General features: G+C 35.8%; 1 protein-coding gene across 2 annotated transcripts in view; it reads right to left on the bottom strand.

Moving 5' to 3' along the window:
- The window catches only part of NLK (nemo like kinase), a 119,545-nt gene that overhangs the window by 45,722 nt on the left and 61,351 nt on the right, over window positions 1-12,472 (bottom strand). For both annotated transcript variants that reach the window (XR_014793006.1, XM_084862197.1), the window contains exon 3: window positions 5,471-5,526. Coding sequence is in view for 1 of the 2 variants with exons in the window: in XM_084862197.1 (XP_084718323.1) it covers window positions 5,471-5,526 (56 nt within the window). In the remaining variant the exon portion in view is untranslated. The remainder of the gene's footprint in view (window positions 1-5,470; window positions 5,527-12,472) is intronic.

Raw genomic sequence — 12,472 nt, 5'->3', positions numbered from 1 at the left:
GGGTATACTTATATATGTATATACACCCATTTCCCTCCCCCACTCTTCACTGGCTCCTAGAGCTGTTTCATAGCACCAGAGAATCATATACTGGATATCCTTTAAATTATAAAATGTTGCTATAAAATGTTGTGTAATACTATCAATTAAACTACTATAGCTGGAGACCCAAAAACTATATGACTGCCTACCAAGGACTCTAACTGATGGCCATGTAAGTTCCCCTCGCTGCCTTTATAAGGAGAGATTCCAGTTTAAACATTGCCTGCACAAGCCAAACCTATTATCCAAACAGGGGCACTTCTGAAAGTGAAAGGAAGAACTTATTATCTCAGGACATCAGGTAAAATCCATGAGTCTTGGCAAACTGCGACACATGGTCACTTCTGTTAGATTTCTCACTTCCATTGGTTTTAGGTTGTAATTGCTCCTAGCACAGAAGACCTGAACCACCTATATTCGTCTCCATAAAATACTAAGATTAAGTTAAAAATAAGCTTTTCCCACCCTAGCTGGTTTGGCTGTGGCTATAGCATCGGCCTGTGGACTGAAGGGTTCTGGGTTCAGTTCTGATCAAGGGCACATGCCAGAGTTGTGGGCTTGATTATCAGTAGGGGGTGTGCAGAGGCAGCCAATCAATGATTCCCTCTCATTATTGATATTTCTCTCTTCCTCTCTGAAATCAATTAAAACTTTTATTTTTTTTTAAAAGCTTTTCCCAAAGCAAGGCAGATTTTTATTTCTGATCCAGTTGGCATCCAGTACTTTCTGGAAAGGAGCTTGTTTTTGTATAGAGTCCAGAATCCTGACTGAAGCAGGATAAATAATGTTTCCCAATCAACAATTAGCACTGGTTTCTCTTGGATTAAATTTCAGTAGGCTCCCAGTAATTAAGTGCCAAACTGTTTTCATACAGACTTCCAAAAAGAAACTCAAAGTGTAAAATGAATAATGCAATGCTTTAGCAAGCTAACAGTTCAGCTCAGAAAAATACATAATCTTTCTTAATTATTAAAGAATATATTTTCTAGGTTGATATATTAGATTTAAAAAATATGAAAAAAACCAAAAGCTATATGATATAGAGGTTGTGGTAGAATGTATTGCTCTTTCCATACCTGACTTCTGTTAAATTTATTGTGCTTTGCAGGTAGATTTGTAAGCAGTTATAATCTAGACACTGTCTTTTTAAAAGTTGCTTAAGGAATTATTTAAAGATGCATAGTCTTTCAAAACTCAAGCTAGATTTTTGGTGGGCAAAATGTAATCACTTTATTACAGTTTCAGAAAAAGATATATGATTAACTGCATGATACTTATATGATGATATTTTTATTGTACACAATGAATATCAAAATGCCCATAGACTTCAGATATTTCTAAAATAGTAACTATTCAATTAGCTTTAAAGAGATCTTCTGGTTTAAAAGTTGGGTATGCAATATAACACCCCAATTTTCTCATATTAGAAAAAAATGTAATGATGTGGTACATATATACAGTGGAATATTATTTCTTTTGCCCGGCCAGTGTTGCTCAGTGACTGAGGGTCAACCCATGAACCAGGAGATCATGGTTTGATTGCTGGACAGGGCACATGCCTGGGTTTCAGGCTCGATCTTCAGTAGGGGATGTACAGGAGGCAGCAAATTGATTCTCTCTCATCATCGATGTTTCTATCTTTCTCCCCCTCTTCTTTCCTCTCTCTGAAATCAAAATTTAAAAACATATAAAATACAAAAAACAAAATGATTACCTCTTTCCCTTTAAAGTTTAAATAATGATAAATATATATATTTTTGATGCTATCAACTGATTCCTTTATCAACTAAGTATTACAACATTCACTAGATGCAAAGCAATATACTCAGAATTTACCTAAAATGACAGAGCCCCAAACAGATCTTAAAAGTTTTCTCAAAGAACAATTCCATGAATACATACATATTTGAAACTCAAAACATTACCTATTCTGCCTGGCTAGCATGGCTCAGTGGTTGAGTGTCAACCTATGAACCAGGAGATAACAGTTCAATTCCCCGTCAGGGCACATGTCCAGGTTTCGGGCTCAATTCTTACCCTCTTCACTGCGGGGGTGCAGGAAGCAGCCAATCAATGATTTTGTCTCATCATGATGTTTCTATCTCTCTCCCTCTCCCTTCCTCTCTGAAATCAATAAAAAGATATATATTTTAGAAGAAAACTAAACAAAACATTACTCATCCTAAAATCTGCAAAGACAGAGTAATCGTCCAATTAAAAAATACACACCAGCAACTAAAACCACATGTAATGCATGTCATATTACTGAGATACTACAGAGGGAGCTGCTAACACAGATAAATAGTATATTAAGTTGAAGTAAAATAGTAACTTAAGATACTTTTAAATCTTAAGATTTTCGTACCTGATGTATTATGTTGTCATATTTTTCAGATGGAAATTACAGAAAAAATTTTTCCTTTGGCTATATCATATTTATACTAAAAAGCACAGGATATAGAAATTTCTTTTTAGGATATTAAAAGAATCAACAAAGACAGATCATATATGTAACTAAGGCATATCTTACGTTTCCATTTAAAAACCTATTTTTAGTACCCTGTACTCCAAGCTAAATCATGCCTTCCTAAAAAGTCTTTATAATCCCGTGGCAACTATAGGTTTAATTCCTTTTTTATGTTAAAGGATTTGGTGTTTTCCAAATGGCACCACCACTGGAAAACACTTTTATTTTCTGTGCATCATTCTACATACAGCAAAATATTATATGAGAGAAAACAAGAATACTGAAATTTAGACTCCCCGTCCCTCTCCCTTCTTCTCTGTAAAAAATCAATAAAATATATTTTTAAAAAGATAGGAAATATATATATATATATATATATATATATATATATATATATACACACACACACACACACACACACACACACACACACACATACATATATACACACACACACATATATGTATATATAATGAATAGCTGAGTGTTCAGTGAAGAGAATCTAAATATATCTGGCATTTTTAAAATATACCCACATTCACCAATTATCTTGTATGAAAACATTCTTTCCCCACTGAAAGCCTATTTTCAGTAAAGGGTTAACAAAGCAGATCTGGGCTACCAAAATCCTATACCTTTCAAAAGTTTTTAGGATTGGCTCCTGGGAAATAACCTTTGCAGTCCTGCAAAACCTGCCTCCTAAGAGTATCTCAGTATACCTGGGGCTTTGGCCACACCACAGTTTAGGCTAACAATGTGATTCATGGTATACACCTATTTTTGTTTGCTTGGAGCCTTGGTTCAAGTTGTATTTGTTTAAACTCTGGGTAGGAGAAGGTGGAGGGCTGGAGACTGAGTAGCTAAGATCAGTTCCTTGGGTGCTCTATGCTTACTCACCAATGTCCAATTAGAACCCTGGACCCAAGGCTCATGTGAGCCTTCCTAGTTGACAAGGTTGCCTGTGCTGTCATACATTGTTGCTGGGAGAATTAAGCTCTATTTGTGAAATTCCAACAGGAGAGAACAACTAAAACTTCGTGCCTGGTTTCTCCTGAACTCTGGCTTATACACCTTTTTCCTTTGCTGATTTTAATCTCTAACCATGAGTAAAACAGCTTTCCTGGGTCCTCCGAGTCCTTTCATTGAACCCAAGGGTGATTTTGCGGACCCAGCCTAAAATAGAGTAAAACTCTTATTTACTAAAGAGGATTTCTTCTTATTTCAAGGTTCGCTATCAGCAACTTTATTTCCAAAGAGGTAGTTAGTAGTACATACTCATAGGGGCGTCTCCTAGTATGTAGATTCCCTTCCCATCAAGGCAAAGGAATTGTTAATGCTTTATCCTCAGTGGCTACTAATGACATATAGTCAGGAGAGAAGAACTTTCTCAATTCTTCTATCTTTAAGTTAATTTTGAACTTAAAAAAAAATGGGGGGGGAGGGGTGTCAGAACCACCTGGCATGGCCCAAGACCTCAGGTATTCAAAGACACTCTTACCAGACAAGAGTTTGTGAAGGGCCAGATCCTTTTTTGGAATGTGCAGGGCTGGAGTACCCCAAGTTCAGGGAATTAACCCTTTGCAAAAGGATTAATTCCATAAGAGATTCATGGGTTAAAATATCACCAAGGATTATAGCATTCAAGAGCTTTTGGTTTATTAGATCAAAATATCCCAATGTTGATCAGTGATAATTCTATCACCTCACATGGTTTCCCAATTCCCTAGTACTTTAACTGTTCCCTTTCCCCTTGGGAGGCTCTTAATTGTTCCAAATTATTAGGAAAAATATCGAAGATAATTGTCTAGTATGGAATTACCTACCTCTTGAGTAAGAATGAGATTTTAGTTTAGCTTACTGCTCAATCAGAAAAAGCATCTTGCTTTTATATTGATTTCCATTCTGAGTCACAGGCCTAGTGCTAATAAAAAGACTTGAGTGAATAAATAGTACTATCATGAACTCACTAAATTAATGATTTAGGACTTCCTGTCTTTTACTTAAAGCTTACCAAGTTAAATACAGAATGGTAAATGATGATTTTTGCCTAGGAATGTCAGATGGCCTAACTTAAGTCTTAATATTTTCTATGCATAGGCCCAGGAACTATTACCAGGCATTATTTTACAGTTTATTATTATCCATGACACCTAATATACTACTTTTACAAATTAACTGTAGCAGTGATAGGAGAATGTTAAAGCCTCTATCCTGAAAGAATCATGTATGTAAGGACTGAACTACATATTTAGAAAAACTAATGCTTGGAATTGAACCCCATCCCCAACATTTACTCACTCTGTGAAATTGGTCTTTTTTTCTCTTAATCTTTTGTGCCTCAATTTCCTCTTCTGTTAAATGGGAATGTTTACAATACCTTCCCCAGATGGCTGTTATAGGGATTAAATAAACACATTTCTCTAAAGAACTTAAGAGTTGTGCCTTGCATTTGATAAAAATTCACGTAAGTCTTGTCTGTTACCATCACCATCACCACTGCCATTATTCCAAGGAACTTGGGCCATTTAAATTACATTACTAGATCTTTAATTTTTACCTTACTCCAAGTGGTAGGAAACAGGGCAATATTATCCTCTTGACTGACAGGCAGTTATTGTATAGTCACAAGAGCACTTTTGAGATCCACTGCAACTTAGCTGCCTCACTTGTTTCATCTGCAAAATGGGGATGGTAATAACCCATCTAAAGGATGTGTGCAGATTAAGTAAAATTTCTGCCCAGAAGTCCCGTTTTGTGGTATCATTACTCAGGATATATTGATAATACTAAGCTCTGCCAGATACTTGGGATTTCAAAATTACCTGGTTCCAGGTACTCAACCACTTCTGCAAGGATGAGATTTAATACACTTCAAGGCAAGAACCCCAAAATGGTGCTAGAAAAACAAATTAATAAAAAAAAAAATGTGTCCCATTCTTTCACATTCCCTGGTTAGGATACATTTCTTCAAAATAGTCAATGTGTGGAGGTTGGAGTATGTCAAGGGCAGAGAGTACCTGAGAAAAGGGAAAAAAAAGTAAAATTTAGAGAACTATAAAGGAAACAACATACGACATAAGTGCAAGTAAATACTGTTAACATGTTAATGATTTAAGGTTTAATTACAATTGCCCACTGAGATTAAATTTATCAGTCAAGAAACACAGTCTTGGACATTAAGATGAATTTATAAATTTACTGCTTAAAGTATAATTCTATCTATACCAAATGAGGCAATTGGGTTATACTAAATGCTACCAGAACCCCTGAATAGGATCGTGTTAGAAAGAAATGTCCTACTTTTAATAATCAGTATTGCTCTAAGAGCATAAGGAGCCATACCTACCATTTATTCCTTTATTCTTCTGTTAAAAAAAATGTTTCAATAAGTGTGTTCTACCTGGCAGGCACTATGGCGGGCTCTCAGGCTATAAGAACAAAACTAATATTCCTACTCTCATGACTGGGGAAGAGGAAGGCATTAAACAGTTACACAAATATACAATTATGACATTTATTATTGTGCAGGGGAAAAGTAAAGAGGAGTGTGGAGAAAAAACTTCCCTGTGGTAATACTACTCTGAGTGGAAGGCTGAGTAGAAGTTGGTCAGGCAAATGCAAGTCATTGATGCAAGAAAGAACCAAGAGATTCCAGAAGCAGAAATGCCAGTGCTTATGGAATATAGTGGGTGGGAGGAAAACAGATTGGGATAAAACAGAAGAGAAAGGCAGGTGATAATCACATAAAATATATTTAAATTATGTTAAGCATTTTGAATTTTATCCCAAGTCCCCCCAAAAAGTCACTCAGGTGGGAAAAATACACCTTATGCCATTTGAAATCCACGCCCTTTATAAAAGCTATCAATGTAGTATGCCATTGAAACATAACAAATAGGCTTACTTCCCCTACTAGCTACTCTTAAGTCCCAATTATGATGTCACATTCAAGAATCTAAACCTACCTTGTTAGTGAAAAATACCAGGCTCAAAGGACAGGGAATAAGTTATTTAACAGGAAGTAAATTGTGTGGCAGTACAAATTCAAGTTTTCTGATCTTGAGCTTAGTTTATTAAGAAAACATTTTTAAAATTATGGATCATTTTAAATACATAAAATGGGCAGAAGAGCATAAAGAATACTCATGTAGCTGAAACCGGTTTGGCTCAGTGGATAGAGCATCGGCCTGCAGACTGAGAGGTCCCAGGTTCAATTCCGGTCAAGAGCATGTACCTTAGTTGTGGGCACATCCCCAGTAGGGGTTGTGCAGGAGGCAGCTGATTGATGTTTCTCTCTCATCGATGTTTCTAACTCTCTATCCCTCATTCTCTCTGTAAAAAATCAATAAAATATATTAAAAAAAAAAAAAAAAAGAATACTCATGTAATTATATAAATACTCATGTAAGTAAGCTTGGTTGTGATCTATATATGACCATTCTTGTTTCATCTATATCCTCCACTCGCCCTATATAATTTTGAATATACAAATACTAGGTTTATTTTAGCCATACATTGGTCAGTATCTTTAAAAGATAAAAAACTTAAAAAACATAATTATCAAATATAAAAATTTAATATTTTATTTTGAACTGAATTAATACCAGTTTATTAAGAATAAGAACAAAGAAATGACCAATGTACTATATACACATGCATGTTTCTTAATACCACCAAATATGCAGTGCTCAATTTCCCCAATTTTTTTTTTTAAGTTTGTTAATCTAAATCAGGAGCTAAATAAGATTTACATGTTCTGGTTGATTTATGTCTTTTAATCTACAGATTTCTCTTCCATCTCCCTTTCTTTTCCTCTTGCAATTTACACGTGGAAAAAAAACCTTATTCATTTTAAAGGTTATTCTTTTTTCAGCCAAGCATTTGTCACTTTAAAATTTTAAACTAAAACCTTCTATAATGAAAAACCTTCACCTACTTTAAAACCAGTTAAACATAAACGTTTTAAAATAGTTTAGATGCTTATTATAAAAAATATCTAGTTTTCCTTTCTGAATTAAAATGCTTATACTTAGAAAAAGTAACAGATTTTCCAGTTTCTTTAAAGAATAATTTTTTTTATCATATAAAAGATTTCATTTCTATATTTAAAAAATCTATAATTAGTGTGTCAAAAATACATGTAAATTCATTTCTCATTATGTGATAGAACAAATTTTAACATGAATATCTGATGCCTGAGGAAGGCAGTTAGAAATTAGTGTTTTACTTGACATCTTTTGGACTCTAAACTCTGTATCTGAACAACACACATCCTGTCTTGCGGGAAAACAGAATGCCATGAGTGACGGCGTCCATTAGATGAAGCTATTTCACACTTCAAATCTATCTGCTATAATTAGAGGTTATCTAGAAGAAAGTGACAACCATACATTTAAACCTTGATAGAGAAGAAGGAGGCTTTTTTACTCCAAATTTGATGAGGCTTTTTGTAGAAAAGCCATATAAGACAGGGTTAGACATTTGCACTCAAGCATTTAGCTGTGATTGTTAGCTTCAAAGGTGCAATATTTTAAACTCTGGATGGAATTTTTAACTGCCTGTTGTTTTTTATTCCTGTTCTTTCTACCTAAAAATGTTATCAGAGAATGGTATGCCACAGTGTTTTAAGGTGGCACAGAACTAAAGCCAGGAGAAATTATCCAGGAATCTCAGAAGTGAGAAGTAAATTAGAACAGTAGCAGATTTTCAAACTCCAGACTTCATGCCTGACTCCTTATTTAAATAGACATGTGAGATTAACCTTCTGTAAATAGAGGAGGATGCTTAAGAGTCAAAGTATCAACAATCCTTCAAAGGATCTCAAATACAAAGAAAAGTAGGCATACTTTTTTTTAATTAAAACCCCCCCCCACACAAATGAAAGCTTAAATAATGATCATTACCAAACAGTGTTTCAGCACATTTTTCAAATCGCTTATGAACTGGACAAAAGCTCATTATGATAGCCGCTGTTTAGAATTTTAACCTCTGTTATAGTCATAGAAATTGGTTACTTAATGAGTAAATAGCTTAGTTTTTTTTTCTTCTTTTTCTAGTTAGCCCCTTATCAATAAAACAATTGTGAATAATCTCAATCCTAAATATAAAGACTAGAAATTTTGCTCTGGCTGGTGTCGCTCCCTGGTTAGAGCAGAGGCCAGCAGATAAAAGGGTCTCAGGTTCAATTCCTGATAAAGGGTATGTACCTGGGTTGTGGGTTTGCTCTCTGCCCCCCAGTTGGGGCATGTGCAGCAGGCAACCAATAAATGTGTCTCTCACATAAATGTTTCTCTCTCTCATCACCCCCTGTTACCCTCCCACCCCCCAATTTCTGAAAAGCAATGGAAAAAATATTCTCAGGTGAGGATTAACAAGAAAGACTACACACAATTGAATTAAATCCCATGTTTAGCAAAGGAGCTAATTCTTCCTTATTTTCTCCATCCCTCCACCCCCAATAGATTTTAAGTTCTTTAAGGTAGAAACTATATTATTACTATTATTTTTATAAAGTTGTAAGATATAGTAAAGTATACAAATCCCAAGTGAAGAGTAATTCAATTTCTCCCCCCCCCACCCCCCCAGAATGTGTAATAGGACACATTTTTATTCCATGGTTAAAATCCAGATCAAGAATTTAAACATTTCATCAACCCAGAAGGCCTCTTTGCCTCTATCCTGTCAAAATCATTCCTGCTCAGAGGTTACCCACTATTCTCATTTCTACCACCACAGATTTGTTTTGTTTACTCCTGAACTTTATATAAGTTGAATCACAGAGTCTTTTGTATATAGCTTCTTTCACTTACTGGTATATCTGTGAGATTCATGGTTTGGATGACATTGAATATCCAGCTCATTTTGGGGAAAGCATGCCAATTAATCACACATCCATGTTGATGTGGATTGGTGGTTCATCCTTTTTATTAACGTAGAGTACATCATTATATGAATGGAATACAACACAATGTACTTATCCAGGATACTGCTGACAAACATTTGCGATGTTTCCCAATTTCTAGGTATTATTAATAAAACGGCTATGAACATTCATGTATACGTCATTTGGTGGGTATATGTAATCATTTATCTTGCATATACCAAGGGGTAGAACTGCTGGGTCATTGGGTAGGTGTGCCCCTCCCTGGTAGAGGACACACGGCTATCTTAATCACTCTCTGGCTTTGCTTTGTAATTTTATTACGTTTGTATTGGTTCTGCATGTTTCTGAGTTTTATATAAATGGAATCATACTGTGTCTATTCTTTTGTGACTTGCTTTTTCACTCAATGTTTCTGAGATTTGTTCAAATTAATGTGTGCAGCTGTAGGGCATTCCTTCTCCTTGCTGTAGTAATCCTTTGAATATAACACAACTTATTTTTCTATTTTGCCCACTGGTCATTTTGTCTACCCCTGTGTCTGTTCCCCTATGAGCTATTCTTGGTTCTTGTGCTTCCATATAGATTTTAGAGTTAGCTTGTCAAGTTCCACCAGTAAAAACCCCTTTGAGACTGTGAATGGAACCCAATGAATCTATAGATCAGTTTTGGGGAAATATACATCTATATAAAATTGAATTTTCCAGTTAATTTCATTTTGGTCTGACAGTAGACAGTGTATAATTTCTATGACTAAGAATGTGGTCTATCTTGGCAACTGTTCCTTGTGTGCTTCAGGAAAATGTGTATTCTGCAGCTGTGGAGGCAGTCTACAGGTGTCAGTTATATCCAAGCTGATTGATGGTGTTGTTGAGCTTAACTATCCTTGAAAAGACACCACAATGAAAGATTGAACAAACAATAAGAGTTGAGAATTAAAATAATAGTATTTAAAAAACAATTTCAGAAAAGAGCTGGAAGATAAAAATCTCTCAAAAAATAGAAAAAGACAATAAGAGAGAAGAAAATCAGAGGATAAATCCTCTTCTCTCTGGATTTAACAGATGCTGGGCTTAATCAGAATTCAAGAGAGACAGAAAATGGAGGAAATTTTCCGGAACTGAGGGGCATACATCTCCACCTACAGCATAACAAACAATGACACACAAGAACATATCCTATTTATGGACCCAAAGAGGCTTTGTTTGAGTTAGATTAGACTAGTGGTTGACAAACGCATTCGTCAACAGAGCCAAATATCAACAGTACAATGATTAAAATTTCTTTTGAGAGCCGAAAACTGACTTCTATGCATGGGCCACGAAGTTTTAATCACACTGTACGTGCGTGCCCACATGTGGTATTTTGTGGAAGAGTCACACTCAAGGTGCCAAAGAGCCGCATGTGGCTCTCGAGCTGCGATTTGCTGACCACTGAGCTAGACTATACAAAGGAAAATGAATGAACCTACTTTGTCTCCACTATCTCCTCTTTGCATCCTTTATTATTCTCAAGAGTACTCCAGAACGAAAAGACTGGGAAAAAGTATCTCCATGAGAGAAATCACTGAGGTTATCATTCTAGACCCAGAGATTTATCTTTTTCTGTAACTTTCATTCATTCACTTACTCTTCAAATAGACTGCCTACTGTGTGTTTGGTAGTATTACCCAAGGACAAAAAATAAAATAAAATTAAAAAAAAGTCCAAATTTGTATTACAGGGATTCTTTGCAGGAATCAGTGGGTGTGAGGGGGCTCTGAACGGGCTTCAGAGAACAAGTAAAAGCCTAAAACGACATAAAATTGTGTGTGGGTACATTTTTCCTAGAAAGGATTCATAACTTTCATCAGATTCTCAGAAGTACAAGATTGAAAAAAAAAAAGGAAAATCTTTTTTCTATGATGATATGACAACTGAGTGTGTGTGTGTACAAGCATGCACAAGAGCATGGATGGATAAAGTGAATATATATATTCTAATTATTAAATAAATATTATAATTGATTTCAGAGAGGAAAGAGAAATAGAAACATCAATAATGAGAGACAATCACTGCCTCCTTTATGCCCCCAGTACTGGAGATTGAGCCTGCAAGCCGGGCATGTGCCCTGACCAGGAACTGAACTATGACGTCCTAGTGTAGGGGTGTCAAACTCAATCAGAGAAGGGGCCAAAATCTAAAATCTAGCCTAAATCGTGGGCCGAATGGTTTACTGAACAGTCATAAACTGACAATGTCATAAACTGACAGCGGAGTGCAGTGATGACAGCGCGGTGCGAGCCACATTGCAAGGCCTGGCGGGCTGGATTTGGCCCGCGGGCCTTGTGTTTGACACATGTGTCCTAGTGCATAGGTTGATGCTCAACTACTGAGTCACGCCAGCCGGGCTAAAGTGAAGAAATTTTGCCAGATTTTATAATAGATCAAATTCTGACTAGACACTAGAGATAAGCCTAAACACCATCAATCTTTGCAAAGTAAAACCCATTACTGTTTGCCTAAGTTACTACTATATCAAGGTAAACCTGTCCTTTCAGATGAAAAACAACCTGTACATTAAGGAAAAATGAAAGATTGTGTGCATATGTGTGTATCTCAGATCAACTGAAGTCAATGAATTGATATAGTGACTTTGTAGGCTCTGTTCAAAAGGAAATACAAAGCCTCTTAGGGCTTTGTAGCTATTCTTTGACATACAAAAAGCATCCAAATTAAAATCCAACCTTCCTACGACAGCCAGGTTAATCTTTCTAAATGTCATTTCCATCATGACATCTCTTCTCCTTCTATTAATCAAATCTTAATCTCAAAAGACTTATCTTAAGGTTTACCTTCTCCATATTTAAAGTATCTTTAAGCCTCTAAGTCCACACAACAATTTGTCCATTCTCCTTAATATTCACCTGAGAAGCTTAGGTACCACTGGGCGTCAACCCCGGAGATTCCAATTTAGGTGGTGTGGATGAGACCCATGAATCTCTGCATTTTTAAGGTTCACTGGTGATTCTAAAATAATTGTAGGTTTGGTTTTCCAGCTGTGTGGTATGAATAGGACACAAACTGTTCTGTATTATTGTTTAA

Source organism: Pipistrellus hanaki (genome assembly GCF_964339955.1).
Source record: "Pipistrellus hanaki genome assembly, chromosome: 16".
NCBI lineage: Eukaryota > Metazoa > Chordata > Mammalia > Chiroptera > Vespertilionidae > Pipistrellus > Pipistrellus hanaki.
The sequence above is the reverse complement of the archived record's forward strand: the minus strand, read 5'-3'. Positions and strand labels throughout refer to the sequence as shown.